This window comes from Malaclemys terrapin, chromosome 1, assembly GCF_027887155.1.
Source record: "Malaclemys terrapin pileata isolate rMalTer1 chromosome 1, rMalTer1.hap1, whole genome shotgun sequence".
NCBI classification, from domain to species: domain Eukaryota; kingdom Metazoa; phylum Chordata; order Testudines; family Emydidae; genus Malaclemys; species Malaclemys terrapin.
The window spans coordinates 326794504-326818449 of record NC_071505.1 but is presented as its reverse complement, the minus strand read 5'-3'; the positions used below and the strand labels follow the sequence as shown (position 1 = coordinate 326818449).

General features: G+C 44.4%; 1 protein-coding gene across 4 annotated transcripts in view; it reads left to right on the top strand.

The window, feature by feature from the left end:
* The window catches only part of FAT3 (FAT atypical cadherin 3), a 572988-nt gene that overhangs the window by 533148 nt on the left and 15894 nt on the right, over window positions 1-23946 (top strand). For all 4 annotated transcript variants that reach the window (XM_054015671.1, XM_054015669.1, XM_054015670.1 and 1 more), the window contains 3 exons: window positions 5115-5583; window positions 20843-20996; window positions 21893-22548. In XM_054015671.1, coding sequence (XP_053871646.1) covers window positions 5115-5583; window positions 20843-20996; window positions 21893-22548 — 1279 coding nt within the window. The remainder of the gene's footprint in view (window positions 1-5114; window positions 5584-20842; window positions 20997-21892; window positions 22549-23946) is intronic.

Genomic DNA, 23946 nt, shown 5'->3' with positions numbered 1-23946 from the left:
AGCTGCTGGCAGCTAGAGATTTAGGACCTGTCCTCCATCAACTTATCTAATTCTTTTTTTAATCCAGTTGTACATTTGGCCTTCACACATCCTCTGCCAATGAGTTCCTAGTGACTGTGCATTGTGTGAAGTAGTTCTTTCTTTTGTTTGTTTTAAACCTGCTGTCCATTAATTTCATTGGGTGACCCCTGGTTCTTGTGTTATATGCAGGGATAAATAATACTTCCTTGTTCTCTTTCTTCACACCATTCATGATTTTATAGACCTCTATCACATCCCCCCTTAGGGCTGGTCCACACTAACCCCCCACTTCGAACTAAGATACGCAACTTCAGCTACGTTAGTCACGTAGCTGAAGTCGAACTATCTTAGTTCGAACTTACCGCGGGTCCACACGCGAGAGGCAGGCTCCCCCGTCGACTCCATGTACTCCTCTCGCCAAGCAGGAGTACCGGCGTCGACGGCGAGCACTTCCGGGATCGATCCCAGAAATCGATTGCTTACCACCGGACCCGGAGGTAAGTATAGACGTACCCTAAATTGTCTTATTTCCAAGCTGAAAAGTTCCATTCTTTTTAATCTCTCCTCATATAGAAGCTGTTCCCTATCCCTAATCCCCTCTTATCCCAGGACAGCTTACTTTGCTTAAAAGCCTTTGGTGAGGGACCTTGTCAAAGGTTTTGTGAAAGTCCAAATAATTATATCCACTGGATCCCCCTTGCCCATAAGTTTTTTGACCTTCTCAAAGAATTCTGATAGATTGGCGAGGCATGATTTACCTTTACAAAAGATGTATTGTCTCTTCCCCAACAAATCATGTTCATCTGTGTGTCTGATAATTCTGTCCTTTCAAACAGTTTCTCCGGACTGAAGTTATGCTTACCAGCCTCTAATTGCCAGGATCACCTCTGGAGTCTGGTTTAAAAATTGGTATCATATTAGCTATCCTCCAGTCATCCGGTACAGAGGCTGATATAAGTGACAAGTTACATACCACAGTCAGCAGTTCTGCAATATTATATTTTAGTTCCTTCAGAACTCTTGGGTGAATACCATCTGGTCCTGGTGACCTATAACTGTTTAAGTTATCAGTTTGTTACCGGTGACATGAATGCAGGTCTCCCAAGTCCTAGGTTAGAGCCGTAACCCCTGGACCATCCTTGCTCTCTCCAAGACTTGCCTTGCACGTGTTTTTCATTTAACAAAATGGACATGAAATTTCAGAGCATACAGAGGAGCTGTAATATTTAATAAACATATGAACGGGTAAGAATAAAACAGATGAAAAAGAAAGGAAAGAGAAGATCAAGCTACAACAGAAGATATGTAAAGCATTTTTAAACTCGAGATCCTTTAAAACATTGTCTCCTAGATAAAAACTGTTTGTCCCATGAGTGTGTGTACGGTGCTGTATTTAGATAGATAATTGGAAACGCATGTTATGTGGATACTGGTAAAAGGCATGTCAATAATGGACCTGTCAGGGTATAATGAGCCTTATGGGAGTTATATGTATATAATATGCAGGAGAATAGACTCCATAGTAAGCGTAATAAAAGCCTTTAGGGAAAGAACTGTATTTACCACTCCTGTAATGGCTACTTTTCAAAGCACCTCTTCTCTCCGTCTGCCCTTGTATTTAGACCATGTTAGGCCAAACTTTCAAACCGCCTGTCTAAACTACTCCTACAAAATTGGGGTGTTTATTTGTTGCATGGGAAAAATAAACTGCTGCTTCTTAATTTAAAAACAACAACTGTAGTTTGTGGGGCCATCTTGATGATCAAAAGATTCCTCTTCAATTGATAGCTTAATAGGCCAGTTTTAATTTAGAGTAATTGTTGACGGCCAGTTTTTAAGCCCTCTGAGATAAGACTTTGAAATGGAAGGTGAATCCAGACTTATTCTTATACACACCTCTCACCCTTTTTCTTTATTGAGCTTTGGGAGTAGAAGACAACAGTTTAGATTTCTAAACTCTATAAGTTAAGTTTGTTGTGTTAGAAACATTTCCAATTTTCTTTAGTTCCCTCAGACTCCTACAGGTTTGTCTGGTCAAGGGCTTTTAAATAAAGGGTTGTTCATGATAAACTCATAAGGCCAAATCCTTCCCCTCGTCCTCTGCCAGGCACCACTCCTGCATGTAAAGCAGCTGAAGAAAGTCCCTATGTGGCTTACAGCCGGCTTAGCCAGCTCTGTGCCCCCACCCTCTGAGTGCTGGGCAGTGGAACAGCCTCCTTAGAGCCATTATCCCCTAGCATGAATTGGAGCAGGCCCATTCAAAGTTACAGACAGTCCAAATCTGGCCAATCTCATGATCAGAAACTGTGAGTGGTGGAGCATAAGGTCTTATGGAAGTTGGCCGTAGCTGAAAATTCAGGCCATGCGCTTGTCCCAAATATTTTACCTAGATTTCCAAAGCCAGCAAAGTGGGAAAAAAATTAATGTCAAGGAGTTGGGAAATGTCAAGGAGTGTATTAGCTTTAATATTTTATGGGACTTTTGTGCAAACTCAAGTGCAGATGAAAGTAAAAAACTCAAGTACCTTCTAGAGCCAAGCAATGCACAGACAGACAGACATTTCAATGAGTGTATCTGGTGGCTAGAGTGAGCTGGGGACCACTGCCTCCTGGGCACCTCCCCTCTCTTTTACTGATCAGAGGAAACTATTTCCCTTTCATTGTTGCACAACATCCCATTACCAACTACGACAATTGTAAACATGCGGAAATGTTTAGTTATTTGTAGTCATTCTGCGGTTGGCTCCAGTCCCCGGGAGCTGCTCTGGTTCCATCTTCTCCTCCTGTTATCTAGCAGTAGCTACTAGTAGATGCAGGTAGGCTGACACTTCTTGCTTGTTTCCAACAATTTCCATGCTCTTCTTCTAATGATAGGCCTGTTGACCCAAGGAGGGGGAGCCAGCAACATGTGACTTGCCAGCTCTCTGGCATGTGCTGCACAGACCATGGTTTGAGAACCTGTAGAACAGGCGACCTGGAGTCAACGCTCTTGGTTTCTATACTCAACTTTGCCATGGTTTGCATTTTGACCTTTGGCATCCCAGTTAACTATTCTTCCCCGGTTTACCCAGGTGTAAAATAGATATAATGGGCCAGATATATGGACCAGATACAGCCTGAGTAGATTCCAGCTTCTGCCAGTGTAAACTGACACCAAAAGAGTCCTCTTAGCAGAGTGTCTGCTGCATGGAATGCTGTGGAAGTATAAAGTGTCTGCACGCTACGTGGGGGATAAACACTGGGACAGAGCTGTCCCAAAATGGGGCTGGTGAGGATAATTACTGCTTAGAGAATGCGATAAAGTATTTTGAGTCACAGTACAGAGGCTATTCAAAATAAAACTGCAATGTATACAGTAAGGACCTGCAGAAATCACCAAACTCATTTTCACCAGTAACCTAATCTAGATCTGAACACTGGTCTCTAGGGCTAAAAGAGTAAGTGCACCATCCTCATTCTGCCAACTGTCTGTTTCATCCCTGATGCTACATCAGTTAAGGCCTGAAGGCTGTTTTCCTTTCATTGTGCTACACTAGAGCTGAAAGCTGAGACATCTCTATTACAGGTGCCCATTTTGTATGACTTAAGGGAAGAAGTAGTAATGGCAGCAGTTAAATCAGAGGCTGGGTTGTCACTTGTATCACCATGCTCCAGATCAGATGGTAGCGTGTCCTCACAGCAAAAAGATTGTGCCTTTGAAGGACAACATTTAGTAAGAAATAAAAGTAAAACAATTACAAAGGTTTTAAAAGTGTGTGGGTCCAATGAATGTGTTAGCACATCAAAGGAAATGTTTCCCAAATCTGTCAGCCATTTTAAAGTTCCTCATGGTCCTCTGGTGACACTCGCAGCCTTTGGATAAACAGCTAATCAGGGAAGCCAGTCTTTGTGCTCTGGATTTGGGGGACCAAGAACTTCACCTTCCCCACAATGCTGGCAAGCTTCAACTTCAGCGAAACCCAGACATAGGTTTCTACTTGTCACTATTTATGTACATGCACTGGCCCTCTCACAATTTTCAATGGATTGTATGTTCACAACTCCTCTGATGTAGGGAACTGTAAACTCTGATTTACAGATGGAGAACTGAGGCACAGGGTGGATCAAGTGACTTCCCCAATAGCACACAAGGAATCAGAAGCAGGAATCAAACCCCGGTCTCTTGAGTTCTAGTCCAGTCTCCTCTCCACACTAGACCCTCTTTCCTAACCAGCACCTCCATTCCTCTGCCGCCAGCCCGACAAGGAGCAAGAGGAACAGTAATAAATAATCACCACCATCATCAAATCCCCAGCTGCCTCTAGGGGAAGAGGGAGGAAACCAGTCTCAGGTGTGACCTTTACGTTGTGGTGATGATATTTAAATTAAAGGCTCAGACACTACAGTGATGAGCTCAGTACAAATACGAGGGAAGGAAAGAAAGTAGAAGCTCTCGGGCAGTTCTTGCATTTTCTGAGTGGAAGCTGGAGTGCAGTGAAGTAAACTCCACAGGTCATAACTGACCCCTGGTTAACCAGGATTTTCTCTGTTTGTTGATAGAGGGGAGTGAACTTGTGACATCAGGGAAAACAACAAAAATACTGCTCCTCTGTGAAAGCTACAGGGATGCAAAAACCTGCTGCCCGGCTAGTGTAAACTCCGTTAAACCTATTTGTTTGTATTAGCACCTAGTATCCCCTGCTGAGATTGGAGCTCCATTGTCCTAAGCACAGGCAATATACAATGCAAGACAGTCCTTGCCCCAAAAGCTTCCAGTCTAAATAGACAAGAGAGTCACATGATGGGAGAGGAAACAGGCACAGAAAGATGAAGTGACTTGCCCAAAGTCACATGAGAGAGCTGGGAACAGATGCCAGGTGTCCCAGCCCAGTGCCTCATCCCTTGGATTACATCATCACGCTCTCTCTCCTGTAGTGTGAAACTTATTTATATGGCTACTGAACAGTAATGTGTGTCTGAGTGTTGTTGTGAATGGTTGCTACAATATACCACAGTATTCGTGTAAAGTATCAGACCAGTTTTAAGGACACACATTAAAGAAGTGCTGTAAAACCAATGTTTTAAGTGGTTTGGTTTTTGCTTTTACCCTCACAGATCGTGGATGGCAAATTGTGGTTCCAGTTGGACTGTGGAAGTGGCCCAGGAATCCTGGGAATTTCTGGCAGGACTGTTAATGATGGGAACTGGCACTCGGTCTTCCTGGAGCTCAATCGGAATTTCACAAGCTTGTCACTTGATGACAGTTACGTGGAGCGGCGCAAAGCCCCCCTCTACTTTCAGACTCTGAGTACAGATAGCTCGGTCTACTTTGGAGCCCTGGTGCAAGTGGATAATGTCCGGAGCCTGACTGACAAGAGGACAACCCAGGTCTTGAGTGGTTTTCAGGGCTGCCTGGATTCTGTTATCCTGAATAACAATGAACTGCCGCTCCAAAACAAGCGCAGCAGCTTTGCAGAAGTGGTTGGCCTGACTGAATTAAAGCTTGGCTGCGTTCTGTACCCTGATGCATGTGAGAGGAATCCTTGCCAGAACGGAGGGAGCTGTACTAGTTTGCCATCTGGTGGTAAATGTCTTTAATTACATTTTACTTTTTTTTTTTTTTTTTTTTTTTTTTTTTTAAACGGGGGAGGCAATGTCTGTCTGTCTCATTCAGTGCTGGAGCGGTGTTGGCCCCAGGATAGTAGAGAGACAAGGTGGGTGAGGTAATATCTTTTATTGGGCCAACTTCTGATGGTAAGAGAGACAAGCTGTCATGCTACACAGAGCTGAAGAAGAGCTCGAAAGCTTGTCTCTTTCACCAACAGAAATTGGTCCCGTAAAAGATTTTACCTCACCCACCTTGTCTCTCATTCAGTCTATGTCACAAGTCTTTCACTGCAGAAACATGTTGGAAAAGTCTCAAACTCTATAAAAGCTTTTTAGGTTTGGCAAAGTTTATAAAAGCTGCCAGCTTCATAAACAACAACTAAATGGCACTCACCCATTCTCACTGTATTAGTATTCAAGGAGGAGATTGTCTTTTACTAGGTGTTACTATAATCCTATTTATATAGACACCAATAGCATAACAATTACCGAAGTGCTCAGCTGAGGCTTTCAAAATCCATTTACCGCAACAGAGGTTGCAAACAAAAATGGTGGTACCTAATATCCATCACAGATTGAACAGCACGGTTGTACTTCTCTGGATAAGCTGGCACAGATTGTTACTTAGACTTCCACAACAACGTCATCCATTTGAGTACATAATTTGATTACATATCTATATATTAAATTGTGAGTCTATAGGGTTATAAAACTGCAGACAAAACCCATGTGCATTAGAGTCCCGGGGGATCTGAACTCTTCTGGGTCTTGGTAACGGGGCAAAGCCATTAGGTCATTGTTTTGACTTACACCTGTATTGGAGGTGAATTGTTCCTGTCTAGTAGCAGTTTGACAGCTTGTGTGAAGTGGGCTTCATAGCATCAAACTAATTCCCAACGAGCAGGTGCCCAAATCATAAAAAACACTGGTATCATTGGCAGTCCTGTCAGTGAGAGTCTTGAATGGGTGTGGAGACAAATTTACCTCCTTGTTGCTAAGGCTGGGCCCTCCTGGTCAGAGTTTGCAGCACAGAAATGAGGAAGCTTTTTTTCTGCCATGCACAATTCAGTGCTTCATTTTCCGTATCTGTCAGGTTGGCACCTCTATGCACGCCTCTTCTGTGGCCCTACAAAGTCCCAGGACCTACTCATCAGCCGCCTCCATACATGGTTCTCTGAGATTGTGGGCCCTTTTTCCAGTCCTTCATACAGTCACACATCTAGGTAGGGTTCCTCTATGCAGCATCCACTGACTCCTTGGACTCCTCCTTGGAAATGTGGGTGTTGCCTGGGGTTCTCTGCTTGGCGGCCCCTTCTGGAGCACTGGTTTTGACTCTGTGACCTGCACTTCTATCCCTGCTTTCTTCTATTGATTAGTAGCCCCTCCCTCATCTGAAGGGGTGGAGCCTTTCTTTGTCTTTGTGGGCTCCGCTTCCAGTTATTAAACAGTCTGGCACCTTTTCCAAGCACCTGTTAGTAATAATGTTACTTAGCATCTATTTATTGCTTCTCAGTCCCAGCCCTGCACTGACATTAAATAGTTCAACTGGCGTGAAATTCAGTTTTAGAAATGGAAGAAAATCTGCAGGAAACTTGCACACTCTGGTGTCCTTCCCTCTGTAAAAGCAAGCTTATTCAGCAGTTTTGCAAGAAAACACAGAAGCTGGATTTTCGCTTTCACGTGGAGGAGGTTATAAGTGCTTTTCCTAGTGCTCTTGTACAGAAGGCAGCCATAACTGGTCTGTCTGTGCTCCCTGAGCATATGGGAGGGACTCGCTGAATGGCCTCCAGCCCTCTTTGCTTGTGCAAGGTACCTTCTTCACAGCTCCGCTAGTGGGAGGTTTAATTTGGCCCACAGCACCCTGCTGCCATCCCAGTATTTACCTCAGTGCTTCCTACTTTGCTTTGATCTTACTTGTTGTGAACCAAGGAGGAGTCAGGGAAGCTGTAGACGTATGGTCAGTGGAAGAAAGTGCAAAGATAGTTAAAAGAAATGAACCCACAGCACATGCATTAACAAAGCATCTCAGTATGAACACCAAGCATGGCAATGGGATTTCGATGTGCATCACGAAGACAAATGTTGCAGCTCATGCGTTTGTGTAAGGTCTTTACCTGTGAAGGTAAGGAAAGAAAATAAGCAGCGTGCAATAAAGGGGGAGAGGAAATAGTTCTGAGTGAAAGAGGCAGTGGCTTTTGAGAAACTGTTAAACAAGATTATTGAATTCCTGGGAAGTAAAGATGGAACGTTAACTCAGATTCCATATATAATAAATCAGGTCAAGTATTCACCAAGTTAGCAAGATGGGGAGAGTAGGAATTGCATTTTTTATTGATTTAACTTGAATCTATTTATTGTATTGTTTGGCAATTGCATGGTGAGTATATTGAGACCTTTCTAACAAATCACTTCATGGTAATTCTTTTTCCCAACACCATATGTATTACCAATTTACTGGAGGGCAGTAGGGCGGATGCATGTAGCTCCAAATGTTGACTCCATTTTATCATTAGAACAACATAAATGGTTCAAGTCAAGATAATTTACGTCTGGAATCCAGGCACTGAAGTTATTTAGACTTGCATAAGTTATTGCCTCAATGAGGAGGCAACTGCCGAGAGGGGATATTTCAGCTGTCTCTAGTTAAGAAATCTGTTTGCTCTTTTTACTGTATCAGCAATATATGTAAATAAAGGATTGTTATAGTACCATAATTTCAAAGCGGTGGGCCCTAACTATACATGAGTGGCTCTATAAACCAGCCCGCTATGACAAGTCATGGGCATTTTTTTCCACCAGGCAAAACAATCCTGTTCGTGTAGCCATCCTCAGTATATAAAAAGAGCATATAATTAAATTGGGTTGAAAGGAGAACCCTGCACCATGTCAAATGCTAGTTATATAACCACAAATTGTAGCATGCTTTTAAGGATGGCAGAACATTGTGCTTGCTGGCACAGATGGTAGCACCCACAGTGGATTTCAAATAAAATATACATAGCTTCATTTTTATCTTAGGAAAGGAGATGGCAGCTTTTCTTTGAGGAGGGAAAGTGCACACACATATATTTTGCTACCAAAGGGGCCCGATTCTGGTCCAGTTAAGTCAAGGACTATCAGGATAACACAGCAGCACCTACAGCCCAGAGCTTTACATAGCACCTTACTTCACAGAGTCATTGAAGTCACTGGAGCACGGTGCTACTAACTATGAACAAGGTGTCAGAATCTGTCCCAAAGTGAGCAGTGTTCAGCATAAAAGCAGAGTTTAGTTTGATAAATTTTGAATTTGAATTTTCTAGAGTAGTCTGTGTACAATTGTAAGTTCCCTTTTCCTAAAATAATCCTACTCTGATTTACCGTGAAATTAAGAGAAAGCAAAGAGCTCAGAGTTATAGCTATGACCGAACACTGTGACGTCAAAGAGTCATTGGAAATGTACCAGGAGCCATGGGGGCCATGGCTAATTTACATATAATTTGCATAAGTTATGTAAAATAAATGCAGACATCCATAATGCCATCCCTGAGGTGATACCTTCCTTCCTGAATAGAAATGGCTGGTTGTTTCTGTACATCAGCAATAAAGCCTACATTTGATCAACTTTGGTTTCCTCTTGCCATTACAGCTTTAGAGGCATTTTAGGACTAGCTACAATGAATCTCAGGCCATTCTTTGGGCACCCCTAGAGAGAGATAGCATGTCTGAAGGGAAAAAAGACTACTCCCAACAGATCAAAGTTTATTGCTAAGACATATAGAGGGGCTGAGACCAGAGGCCTTCTGCAAGGGGTTCTCCAAAACTGAAGTATGGTGGACCCTAAAGGTAGAACTGTACAATGTGAGCAGCTCAGAAGCTGAAGACCACATGCTGTTCATGTGGGGACTTCCACCAATACAGAGAACTGCTTCTGATTGACCTGTGTGGACATTCTGCTCATGAATGGAGGATAACCACACGGTCCATAGGATGATGCCAACTAGGAAAGGGCTAGATGTGCAAAAGAATCTAGAACCTGAACATCAAGTCCTTGACATAAGGTCCCGGGAGCCAAAGCACTGGCTCACACAGAAGTATGATCAGCTAAATTGATCATGGCAAGGAGGAAGGATGGCTTGTGGGTAAAGTGCTGAACTGGGACTCAGGAGCCCTAGTTAAATTCCTGGCTTTGCCACAGACTTGGTGCCTGCCCCTCTCAGGAAGCCATTTAGGAAATGTCTACACTGCAGTTGGGAGTGTGCCTCCCAGCCCGGGTAGACAGACACACGTTAGCTCTGCTCAAGCGAGCATGGGGAAAATAGCAGAATGGACATTGTGGCACAGGTAGGGTAGCTACCTGAATACAGAACTAGGGGATGTGGGTAGGCTTATACTGGGATGGTTAGCCGATGCTGCCTACCCTGCTGCCGTGTCCACACTGCTATTTTTAGTGCACTATCTTGAGCAAAGCTAGTGTGTACTAGGCTGGGAGGCTCACTCCTAGCTGCAGTGTGGACATACTCTTAATTTCCCAAAACCTCAGTTTCCCAACTGTTTAAATAAATGGGAGTAATAACAACACTTCCCAGGGACATTGTGAGGGTAAATTCCATTAATGTTTCAGAGAGACTGTGGTGATGCTGTGGTGATATACTACAAAAATCATATCAAAAGAACACTATGAAGGTTGCAAAGCCAAGCACTCAAAAAGATTGCCTGTGCAACCTCAGTTTGGTCCCTTTGTGTGTATGCATTATAGTAAGTCTTTAAGTAGTATGTGATTACATACTATATTTTCCACTGACTCCTGCCTCATTCAGTGCACATTTAATTAACATCTATACAATATTTTTGTTTTCTCTTTGTTCAGTGTGTGGCTGCGTGCCTTATTTATTGTACACTATTTATTCAAGTCCTGTTCTAAATACAGAATTACTAATTTCCTCATTGGTTTTGTGAGGCATACATCACATTTAGCAGACAAAGGTAAATGAAGATCCAGTGTCCCGAAGTCAAAGCAAGACAAATTCTGATTGGAAATAAAATGTTAATTTTTAACAATGAGGGTAACTAATCATTGGAACAACTTAACAAGGATTATGGTAGATTCTCCATCACTGGCAATTTTTAAATCAATATTGTATGTTTTTCTAGTTCAGATAGGAATGAATTCAAGGAAGAACTCTGGCCTGTGTTATACAGGAGGTCAGACCAGATGATCCTGATGTCCCTTCTTGCCTTATCTATGGATCTATAGTAGCTGTGTTCTCTACAAACATTAATTTATTTTCACAAAACCCACGAGAGGTGAAGAAGTGGTATTATCCCCATTATACAAATGGAGAAGTGAGGCACAGAGAGATTAAGGTCAAAAGTTTCCACTAATTCTGAGTGCCTGATTTAAAGCACCCAGGACCTGATTTGTCAAAGCACTGGGCACTATATATATATATATATATATATATATATATATATATATATAATCACTTTTTATGTTCAAAGTGCGGCTGCCATACAGCTCCACATTTCCACAATTTAGGCCCTAGGGTCTCAAGTCAGGCACCCAGAAAATGAGGAATACACATTAAAAGGACTACCTGTGAAAAGTTTGGTTTAAGTGCTTTGCTTAGAATCACACAGGAACTCTGTGGCAAAGGCAATCCAGTTCTCCCTGGCATCATTCAGCTGCCCTAACCATGAAACCTGCCTTTCTCTTCCTGCAATCCCCTGCCTCAAGACTACACATTACTTCCAACTCCTGCAACAAAAAAAGCAGGGATCATGCACACAACAGTCTTCTCTACTACACAATTCTAATTCACTCCCAGAGCAGGGGCATCCTGTGTACTGAATGAAACAGGAATCCTGTGTGGAAAAACTCATCTAATTAAAGATTCTATCATAAAACATATGAAAAAGAAGGCTGAATTAAAAGGAAAGCTTCATTCTGGCATTTCCTAACTTTTGAGTGCTTGACTTTGCAACCTTAATGTTCTTTTAAGAGAGGATTGGGGAGGGGGAGTGTGATTTCCTAGTTTTTTTTTTTTTTTAAGCCAGATTCTCATCAGCAGGCTTGGAACCCTTAGATCCATCACACAAACCTCTGGCATGTGAGCTAATAGAGTAGCTGATGATGGATGGCAACCTACCACTGCTGTGTGGACTGGAACTACAGGAGGATGGGAGACTTTTTCAGTGGGTTTCACAACTGTTTTCTGACAGCGGAGATGCAGTGAGACTCAGGACTCTTCAATTCTTGTCTGTGCTCTGGAGGGGCATGTTGTCTAGTTGACACAGAGTCTTCTACCCATTTCCCCCAAGCTTGAATCCTTCTGTCCAGGGCCGGCTCTGGCTTTTTTGCCGCCCTAGGCAAAAAAACCACCCACCGCACCCGCACTCCCCCCCCCCCCCCCCAGCGCGGCATGAGAGGGCGCCGAGCCCGGCCGCGGGCCCGCAATCCCCGACCGGCCGGAGCGCCGGGAGCAGGGCGGAGAGCCCGGCCGGGGCTCTCCGCTCTCCCCGGCGGCCAGCCCAGCCGGGGCTCTCCGCTCTCCCCGGCGGCCAGCCCAGCCGGGGCTCTCCGCTCTCCCCGGCGGCCAGAGCGCTGGGGGGAGGGCGGCGAGCCCACTGTGGCTCTCCGCTCTCCCCGACTAGCCGGAGCGCCGGGGGGAGGGCGGCCAGCCCGGCCAGGGCCCCGCTCTCCCCGACCGACCGGCCGGAGTGCCGGGAGGAGGGTGGCGAGCCCGCTGCGGCTCCGCTCTCCCCGGCGGCGAGCCCAGTTGCGGCCCCGCTCTCGGGCCAGAGCGCCCTCCAGGCGCCGCCCCAAGTACATGCTTGGTGGGCTGGTGCCTGGAGCCAGCCTGCTTCTGTCCCATCCCCTCCACCCTGACCCAGTCCTGATTCATAGAGTCTAGGACTGGAAGGGACCTCGAGAGGTCATCGAGTCCAGTCCCCTGCCTGCATGGCAAGACCAAATACTGTCTAGACCATCCCTGATAGACATTTATCTAACCTACTCTTAAATATCTCCAGAGATGTAGATTCCACAACCTCCCTAGGCAATTTATTCCAGTGTTTAACCACGCTGACAGTTAGGAACTTCTTCCTAATGTCCAACCTAGACCTCCCTTGCTGCAGTTTAAGCCCATTGCTTCTTGTTCTATCCTTAGAGGCTAAGGTGAACAAGTTTTCTCCCTACTCCTTATGACACCCTTTTAGATACCTGAAAACTGCTATCATGTCCCCTCTCAGTCTTCTCTTTTCCAAACTAAACAAACCCAATTCTTTCAGCCTTCCTTCATAGGTCATGTTCTCAAGACCTTTAATCATTCTTAAACTAACTGGCCTGTAGTTTCCTGGGTTGTTTTTATTTCCCTTTTTATAGATGGGCACTATATTTGCCCTTTTCCAGTCTTCTGGAATCTGTCCCGTCTCCCATGATTTTCCAAAGATAATAGCTAGAGGCTCAGATACCTCCTCTATTAGCTCCTTGAGTATTCTAGGATGCATTTCATCAGGCCCTGGTGACTTGCAGGCATCTAACTTTTCTAAGTGATTCTTCCCCAGTCTCCTTCCACATCCTGTCCCAGTTCCCCACTCCCAACACCTCATCCAGAATGTCTCTCCTCTCCCTCCCCAGTGTCTCTCAGTTCCAGTCTCTCTCTCCAAGCTATGCCCCAACCTCCTTTTCTAGCTCCTTACCTCAGTGTCCCCCCTCCCTGCCTCCTTGTCCCAGTCTCTTCGCCCAGCCAATCCCAGTTTTCCCACTGTAGCTCCTTGTCAGATCTGTCTCCATTCCCCACACTGGTTCCTAGTTCCAGTCTCCTTGTCTAGTCAGACTCAGTTTCCTCTCCCCGCTCCCCAGCTGCTCATTCAATCTCAGCATTCCCCTTCCTGGACAACTGACTCCCAGTTCTCCCATCGCCCTCTTTCCCTCACCAGTTCCCAGGGTCCCCGCCTCCCAACTCCTAGTCTCCTTGCCTAGCCAGTCCCCGATTCCCCTTTTGTCCGGTTCCCAGTTCCAGCCTCTTCCCCCAACCAGTCAGTCCCAGTCTCCTTGCCTTGATAGTCCAGTCATTCGCCCCCCCAGTCCCAGCCTCACCAGATTCCTTGTTCCAGTATACTCCTTTCCAGTCCCCCAGCTTGTCCCGGTTTGCGTTCAGATCAGACAGCTCCCTCCTCCATGCTGCCTGGGTCCCATCAGGGGACATCATATGAGAGCACAGGAGAGACAGGCTCCCTGCTCTCAGTTCCAGTGTCTGGCCTGACCCTGGCCCAGAGCAGCCCTTACAGGGGAAGTCCTTATGAGCCCCTGTAGCCTTGGGCTGGAAGGACCATGGTCTGGTTGAATGGAGCATGCACAGTTTGGTCAGCACTAAGCTGTGAGGCGATAGCACAGACTTAGTAAAGATGAAGTCTTAGGAGATTTTAGCTTCTAAACATCTAAGACATTTCTACTGAGCATGTGCAAACTCCAATTTTTCAAAGGCATATAACTGGGCCAAAGTGGTTGGATTTTTACAGGGATCACAATATGCACATCCTTGACACAAAGGTCACTCCCCTGCCAGATTTCAAGTCTCTGCTCCAAAGTGTGACAGCTCTAGGGCTGTTCAAAGAATAATTGTTGGAAAAGTTTAACATGGGCTAAACAATGTATTTTTCCTTAGCCTTTTTTGGGGGGCAGAGGGAGGGAAGAGATGATTGCACTGTGTCAGCTGAATGTTTCCCCAAACAATCAGCCCAAGGCATGGAAAATTTCAGCCCAAACAGTTGGAGTTTGACAAAAAATGTAAGTTACTGAAAACAGGGTCTTAAAATGGGAAGTGTTGGGCAACCTTAATAATAAGCAATGCTATCAGACCCACCTATAATAACTGGCAATCTAGCCGCTCCTGTAACAAGATGAACAAAGGCAGGTAAACAGCAGTGGCATATACAACATTACTGTAACCAAGTGTACTAATAGTACAAGCATGAATATTGGACCAAGTTTTGCATCAGTCACAGAAACAAACCTTAGATGAGTTAGGGTCTTGTAATTACAAGTATAGTTATTTCATTTTAATTTGATCAGTGCTATACATCTGTCCTTGAGTGAATTGTCTGAACAGGCAGTTTTACCCATGTCTGAGTGAAAAAAAAAAAAAGAAAAAAAAAATCATGTTGGGTTGAGTCTCAGGAGTTGTTTTGAACCAGTATGTGATGAGATGATGTACCAGCAGCCCTCTTTCAGCCCTTCAGTTTCTGCAGAATTCAAACTTTCAACTAAAGGGTAAAAAAAAAAATCGCATCCTTACCGCTTTAAAGAAAATCTTTTGAACATGAGCTGACAGAAGCTGTCTTACCATCTGTACGGATAGACACTAGTTCCCAGAAGGATGCAGCTGCCCCATTATTAACCAGTGAGGCACTAACTCTGAATCCTAATGACAACATTAGAAATATCAACGTTACCTATTTTAGTATGTATCATTTTAATAGCGGCATCTAGCTTCTCTGGGATCATAGGCTAAGTATAAGTAGAGAGCAGTACTCCTTTTCTCCTTCTCTTCCTATGAGCTCTTGCTTTTTTACATAAATACCATTAAAATCCCAAGTAGGGGGAAAAAACATTTTGTAGCATATGGTATGCATTTTAGAGATGTTAACACGTGAACTAGGTATTTCTCAGAACCCCCTGAGAGTTAGGCAAAGAACAAAAGGCTGCTTTAATCATATGGTTATTAACTGACCGGCTATCTCTTTTTTTTCTCCTTCAGAGAGACGCAAATGAAACACCATGATTTACAAAAGCAATCTTAACATCACAACTCCATTTAATGTTGATTTTTAAAAGACTTTGAGATTTAAAAAAAAAAATTTAAAGAGTTGGAGTGTTTTATTATTTGTATAGCTTTAAGTGACTGCTAATCGGCTCTTCCAGATTTCCTGATTGAATTTTGTGGTTTCAAATTAGGTAAAAGATTCTGATTATAAATTCACAGAAACAATTTGGTTCCAAGGGTCTTGAGTGAAAGACAGAGTTTCATTGTAATTACAATTGGAATCTCAAGGGAGTCACTGTCTGTGAGAGAAAGATAAAACAAACTGGAGGTGGCAGGAATATGTTAGGATGAAGAATACTCTGGTCCCCAAACCAACCAGATGTCTACAGAATCATATCAAAATGTGAAACGGGGAACTCCGCTTTTGTTCCAATGCTTCATACTAATCAGCTCCCTGTATAACTGGATTTGAGGCAAGACTTGTTTCTATAGGTCCAACTCTGAATTGGTGAGATAAAACTGCACGGCATGGAAACGACATGCCTAAAACTGATGTAAAAGCAAAGCAAGTCACAAAAGAAGGCCAGGTAATCGATGGAAGCAGGAGCCATATGCATGTTAAAAAGAATTGGCAGCTGTTTGGAACATCCTCTTTAATAAAGTCGAGTGAACCTAAGGATAGGCAGCAGCTCAGAGGTTCAGGCTGGAGATTCTACCAACAACAGACACACACTCTGCACAACAGCTGCAGAGAGTCATCCCATCTGCTACAATGGCACAGTGCCTCCTTGCTTACAACTTCTTTAGAAAAGTGTCGTTGGTTGCTGGAGACTCCTCTTCTGGGACCACACGAAAGATCTGCTTGAGTGTCCCAGTGCCACTTGACACTTTATATCACTGTGAAAAGTTTGGGACTCACCACCGCAGCGCCTCCTGCTGGTTGTCTCCAGGAATTAGCTCAGTCCAGTGGCAGGCCCTCTCCTGGTGGTGTCCCTCTTGCTGTTGGTCCCCTGTGTCCCTCTCAGGACCCCGGTGCCCTTATCCCAGGGTTCTGCCTCCTGCAGTACCCCACAGTCTTACTGGGTTTCCCCACCCCAGGGGAACCCCCACCCCCTATTCACACATCACCTCACTCATGGCTACTGTCAGTCTCTGTTTAGCCCCCGCACCCTGGGGCAGACTGCAGTCTATCAGCCAATCATCACAGGCAACAAAGGGTTTGGACTGGCTGCTTTTACCCACCCTCCAGCTGCCCCTCTGCAAGCCCAATACCTAGGAGGCCTAGAACTAGGCCCTGCAGCCTAGGGAGTTGCTGGCCTAGGGCTACCCAGCTCCTAAGGCCTTTCCCCAGCCCTGCCTCCCTCTAGGTCCCCTGGGTGAGTTCCCCAGCAACCAGGCCTGTCTCCTTCTCCAGTCTCTGGCTTCCCTGGCCTTCCTATCAGGCCCAGTTGCTTAGTTTGGGGCGTGGCCCCAGCTGCAGCCACTTCCCCCAATCAGCTGGGGTTTTACTCCCTGGCCCAGCCCCAGCCCCCTGCAGGGCTTTTCCAACCCCTTCCGGGCTGGAGTGAGTGTTCACCTCACTGCAATCACCAAAAAGGGAGAGGTGAGCAGTGGAGGCAAGGAAGATGCTGAAATCAAAGTGATGAGGTTTGAGGAGAGGCAAGTTGGTAGAGTGGTGGTAAAAGCCTTATTAAAAGCTGAAGGATCAGCTCCTTAGCTGGTGTCGGTGGGCACTGCTCCTATTCACACCAGCTGAAGACCAGGAGTGAGGTTTGCAGGGTGGCCTTCTGGCAGACAAGTGCTATACTGAATGTGCACACCTTTAAAAATGTCAGGAAGACAAAGTACACTTGATGGTGTTAGTATTTGTGTTATTATTTATAATAATTTAACACGTTTTTATCTGTCATCTTCCTCTGCTCCCTTTTGAAACATCATCAGTTCAGCAGTGACTCATACCGCACTGAAGTGTATAGACCAGTGTTTTCAAACATGGGTACATAAAGTTAAGCATTTAAATCTATATTTAGGCACCGGAATACATGGCCTGACTTGAAAGGGTGCTGAACATCCACAGCCCCCCCGACTGGCTTCAATAACAGCAGGATCAAGCCCTAGACTATTTGAAATGTGCTCTTTTCTGTGCAGAAGAGGTTGAGGTTGTTAGTGTTTCCTTTAACTTTGCCTGCCTTTGTTAGGAAAGCAGATTTGTGTTTTTCTTCTCATAGTGCCAGTGGGATAATAGCTAACTTTATCCCATGGTATGTCCCATGAAATACAATATGTATCATACCTCCTCCCTGGGGGCCTAAAGCTGAACCCCACATCAGAAACAGTAGCCAAAGGGATTTGCTTCAAGGTCAAACCTTGTCACGGGGTGTGTTATGGAATCCTCTGTCCTGACCTGCCGTCGCTGCCATGCAACAGGCACTTCTGAGGGGATAGGAAGGAGTAAAGGGAATGGCCAGTCTTTCAGCCCAGGGAATCTGCTTTGTGCACTGGCCCGCTGGCAATACCTCCAGCAAGCTCAGTGCTTCACTTCTGTAGTTCCCAATGGAGAATAGTTCTCTACCCGTGAATGTGCTGGAGTGAGTGGCATCCTCCTGAACATGTTTCTGGTGGCTTGGGCTAGCTGTGCAACCGGAAAGCTGTCTCTCCGCTGCTTTTGGTCCCAAACTATTAGCATAAGTAGGTTCTGGATTAGCACCCTGAGATTAAATCAGTGATAAATGTGGACTCTATTTACCTCGTTTTATGAATGTTTTTTCCTAACCCAAGAAATGGATCCCTAGACTTAGATACTGTGCTGCTTCGTGTACTAGGCTAGCGTCTGGGGGCATTTTACAGGCCATATCAGTGAGAAAAATTCAGTGTAAAATGCAGCTTTGTAAGTATAAGCTTATAGGACAGCGACTTTTTTGTTTTGTTTTGTTTATGCACTGCCTAGCACAAGGGAGCTTAATCCGTTCTGAGCATCTGAGAGGTTTTCTAAATGCTGCTTTCAATGCAAATAATATGAAAAATAATAAAAACGGCATGCTTTTTTATTTCCACTGGAAATAGGTTTCCTTTAGCAATCCAAACATTGTAGCATCATGCTTTATTGCATGAGAACGTGAAAGAAAAATTGACTAACCTCTTTTCAGTTTTCAAACTCAGAAACATGCAAAAAGTGACAGGAAAATTATATTTTAATCTAATTCTTGGTAATTATTAGTAATTTAGATAAAGAAATTTGATTTAAAAAAATGTTTTATTTCGTTTTATGCTGTCTGGTTACAATTAGGTCAGGAATCTACTGAAAACATATTAGTTCAGCTACTACGTTGTCACATGACAACTTTCCGCATAAAATCTTTTGTATTTGAATTAAATATTTTGGTTAAGTTAAATACACAGCAAGATTATAATGCTTTATATAAAAACCGATATACTGTAGTGTTTTGGTCTATAGATGTCACTATTGAGTCATATAATGGAACACTGACATAATCTTGTTCACTCATGCAGTGATTCCTTTCCAAACTATTTGTAAGCAAATGGTTTTCCGGGTAACAAGAAATCTTCCTAATAGGCTGGCATCATATAATGCATATGGCATTGTCAGTTTCGCATCTCGTTAGGCCACTCTGTGTGTTTGTCCAAATCTCTGAATGTAGTTCAGAATGTCTGAATTGGAAAAAAAAAAAAAAAAACCCACCAACCACCTCCTCTTGCAGATACAGTACTGACACCGGAACACAGAAAATATGTGGTTTTGTGATACTTACAGTTGTCTAATAGGCCCAGTGACAGCATTCACAACACTAACTTTGTTGCAGGTTATTAATTTTAAGCAATGTTCACTAATGGTACTCATCGTTACAAATATGAGTGTGCAAGGAAACTGGAAGTTCTAGGAACTGTTGGGTTCTATTTCTAACTGCAGCTGACCTTCAGTATGAGACTGGTACCTTGGGGCCAACAGTACGATCTCGAATCCAGGCTGTTCCGTCAATTTCAACGGAGTAAATCCTGATTTACACCAGGGTGTGATTAATCAGGTTCTTAACCGTATGCTGCCCCAGGTTAGCTAGCAGTTTGGATGTCATACTGCTTTCCCACCTCACTCGGGCGTTGGATGGGTCAGTTACAGTTTGTAAAGCACACAGTCTCTTAGATGATAGTAATGTTAAGTATCGTTTTCATGTCTATTCTTAATGTAGTGTCATGTGATTTTCTGTTCTAGTGATGAGATCAGTAAACTCTGTGATGTACCATCCTTGTAAATGTCTGAATTGGAAATATTTTCTAAGGGTCTAGACCAGGGGTGGGCAAACTTTTTGTCCCGAGGGCCACATCTGGGAATAGAAATTGTATGGTGCGGGAGGGGATGATGGCTCTGGTTGGGGGTGCGGGCTATGAGTGGGGATGGGTGTGAGGAGTTTGGGGTATAGGAGGGTGCTCCGGGCTGAGACCAAGGGGTTCAAAGGGCAGGAGGGGGATCAGGGCTGGGGCAGGGGATTGGGGTGTGGGAAGGGGTGCAGGCTCCGGCTGGGGGTGCGAGCTCTGGGGTGGGGTTGGGGGTGAAGAGTTTGGGGTGCAGGAGAGGGTGCTCTGAGCTGGGATCAAGGGTTCAGAGGGCAGGAGGGGAATCAAGGGTGCAGGCTCTGGGTGGCGCTTACCTCAAACGGCTCCCGGAAGCAGCGGCATGTCCCCACTCCAGCACCTATGCAGAGCCGCAGCCAGGTGGCTCTGGGCACTGCCCTGTCCACTGGCGCCATCCCTGCAGCTCCCATTGGCTGCAGTTCCCAACCAATGGGAGCTGCGGGGGCGGCGTTTGGGGCGGGGGCAGCATGCAGAGCGGAGCCCCGTGGCTGTTCCTTCACGTAGGAGCTGGAGCGGGGCCTTGCTGCTGCTTCTGGGAACCATGTGGAGCGGCCCCCAACCCTGCTCTCCAGCTGGAGCACCGGAGCAGGGCAAACCCCAGACCCAGTTCCCCAGCGGGAGCTCGAGGGCTGGATTAAAAAGGCTGGCACGCCGGATGCGGCCTGCAGGCTATAGTTTGCCCACCCCTGGTTTAGACGCATTCATTTATTTTGCACGGAAGCCCTGAGGCTTTCTCAAAGGACAGTTGCTGATATCAGAAAGTGAAGGAAAACTTACTGACTGTAACTGTTTCTTTGGTGGTGTCATCTGTTGGGATTGAACTCAGGACTCTAGATGTAAAAACATTTGGCTGTACTCCTGGAGCCAAAAGATCAACTCCATTAGGGCACAGGCATTTGCAGATGTATAAGCTTCGTATAAGGTCTGGCCACCAGCGGGGGACAAACTCTCACATTGCTATTAATGTGGGTCACAGTTACGTGCCAGAATTCCTGTATGACACCCCAGCCCAAGTGACTCTGTTTCAATTTACCTGACAGCTACTAATGTAACCAGATTGTATCATGTGTTGACAGTTGTACTTATAGGCTCCTGTTGTTGCTTTTGTTTTTATTTTCCCAGGTTATCAGTGTAGTTGCCTCTCTCAATTCACAGGAAGAAATTGTGAATCGGAGATCACAGTGTGCTTTCCAAATCCATGTCGGAATGGAGGGTCGTGTGACCCGATAGGCAATGCCTTCATCTGCAATTGCAAAAATGGACTGACAGGAGTAACGTAAGTGAACTACCAGTGGGGAATTGTCATCTTTGAATGATTTTAATACGAGGTCTTTTTTGCATAGGGCATCTTGTACCCCAAAGCCTCTAGTTACCTAACAAAGTATAGCCAAATCACGTGGCTTACCAAGGGGCCATATTAACATGATACAAGACATCCATGAGGCCAAAGTTTTCCAAAGTGGGTATTTAAATGTAACTTCCAAAGTTGTCGTTTAGCTCTGGGATTTCAGTGGAATTTGGGCACCTAACTCCCATAGGCTCCTTTCAAAGTCCCCATCACCCACTCCTTTCCCATATTAGTACAGTTTTGATATCTCCTTTTCCCCCTATTTATTCTCTTTCATTTCCATTCCCTTTCTCTTTCCAAACCATCTAAAATCCTATAGAATTTAATTGCCAATGCTAACCTTTCGTTAGGTTATTTGAACTATTCTGTGGAATTGTACAGCAGGGATATCATGGAATGGTCCAAAACACCTACGGAAAAGTTCGCATTTTTATTACAGTCTGTGAGCCTGATTCATCACTGTATTGGTCCAGTTTTATACCGGTTTCACTCCACTGAAATCAATGGATTTGCACCAGCATAAAACCTGGGAATAATGCAATGGTCAGTCAGTCCTAGGAGCTTTTTCCTGAGGAGTAGCATTAATCAGTTCTTTTCTCCAGTATGTTTTCTTGTCATTGACTTAAAAAGCAGCAGAACTTGTTTCCATCTTTAGAAGATTTTAAATATTGTAATGTGGCTGGATAATAATATGTTCATTTGCCAGACACTGGTAGCGTACAAAACACAATTGCTGCCTGGACATCCTAAATAAATGAGGGTAAGCGGTGTTGATTGCTAAGGTTTCTCCTCCGAAATCTATGGCCATGTCTTGTTCTCTTAAGGTGCGAAGATGATGTCAACGAATGTGAAAGAGAGGAATGTGAAAATGGCGGCTCCTGCATCAACGTTTTTGGCTCGTTTCTATGTAACTGCACTCCTGGATATGTGGGGCAGTATTGTGGCCTCAGGCCTGTAGTGGTACCCAATATACAAGCCGGACATTCCTACGTCGGCAAAGAAGAGCTAATAGGAATAGCAGTTGTCCTTTTTGTAATCTTTGTGTTGATCATCCTGTTTATAGTTTTCCGCAAGAAAGTGTTCAGGAAAAATTACTCACGCAACAATATCACCCTGGTCCAGGACCCGGCTACTGCTGCTCTGCTCAACAAGAGCAACGGGATCCAGTTCAAGAACCTAAGGAACAGTGGGGACAGTCGCAATATCTACCAAGAGGTAGGGCCACCGCAAGTCCCTGTGAGGCCCATGGCTTACACCCCTTGCTTCCAGAGTGACTCGCGGAACAATTTAGACAAGATAGTGGATGGACTTGGAGTTGAGCATCAGGAGATGACGACGTTTCATCCAGAGTCTCCTCGTATACTAACAGCAAGGCGGGGTGTGGTGGTGTGCAGCGTGGCTCCCAACCTGCCGGCCGTGTCTCCCTGTCGATCCGACTGTGACTCCATCAGGAAGAGTACCTGGGATGGCGGTACTGAAAGTGAGTAGCGTCATCTGATGCCGGGTGTTACTTTCCCTTTCTGACACATGTTATAACAGCTCTTGTCAGAGTACAGCAGTTTTATGAGCTCAAGGGTGGCAGAGTGAACCAGGAGGTGCTGTCTGGTTAACGCTAGGTAAGTTTGAACGGGAACACTTAATGAACCTTATTGAAAGCAGCCCAGATTCATGTACTCACAGTTGTTACATTTCACAGAGAAAGTGATTGTTTAGTTCTGAAAGGATGTAATTAGGATGAAACTAGGGAGACAAGTGCCCTATTTAGATCATCAAAATATGATGACCCACCTACGTTTTATATTCGTTCAGAACGTTTGAGGAAGACGGCTCTGAGGACTCCGGTCGCATGATGCAGTGCAAGTGTCTTTCTGTTGAAAAGGAAAATTTTAGGCTAAGTTTCCTGACTGAGAGCGCTCTTAGCTTGGGCAATCAGTCTTGCAAGGGGTATTTAGAACTAGACAAGACAAAGCACTTAAAAATTAATGCAGGAAATGAATTACTAAGTACTTTTTATCTCTAATATTTATGCTGCTTGTCGGAAGAGTGTAAGCTGCTCTTATAACCACATTTTCAATCTATTCCTTTCTTATCTGTGCTAAATGTTAAAACCTTGTACAATCTGTTATCTTCATATTTAAACCATTTGTGCACCCAGTGCTTCTCTTCCCTTTTCACTGATAGCAAAGCACATCTTCAATTTCTGTACAGTCTATCCACACATGGGACACGATGCAGGTTATCACATCAGGAAATAGCAGTTCCCAAGGGCCATATATTAGGCTGTATGTCCCTCTGCCCTTATTGCAAGGCAGTGCTTGATAAGAAGCTTTGTATTAGGGCACAGATCCTCAAAGTTTTTTCTTTTTTTGCTCATCATTTTTTTTTCTTCTTAGTAACCTCATTCCTCTTTTATTCTGTTGCATCTTGAAACCCGTTTTGTAGATTAAACTAAAACTTCCAACGGAAGGAGCCCATACTACGACCTTTATCTTAATATAGGAAGTCCCGTAGTTCTGAAAATTATTAATTGAGAACAAAGGGACAAGTGCAGAACTAGCTTACCCTTTTAACTTCAATTGGATGATGTAATTGAGGTCCGAATTTTGACCAAATGTATTTCCAGCATTGTGAAGTACAAGAATAACCTTTATTTACTGAGGATATAATTCTCAGGCTTTCTGGCAGTGTTTTAATTTTTGACTTGCCACTTACATTGAAGACAACAGCATTTGCAGATATAGGTATGTTTTTCTTACCTATAAACACGGTTTCATTGATCAAAAGAAGAATAAAGACCTAAATACTCTTATTACAGAATGTAATTGTGCCACTTTGATAGTTGTTTGATTGGAAATATATATCTGTCTGTGTTTAATTG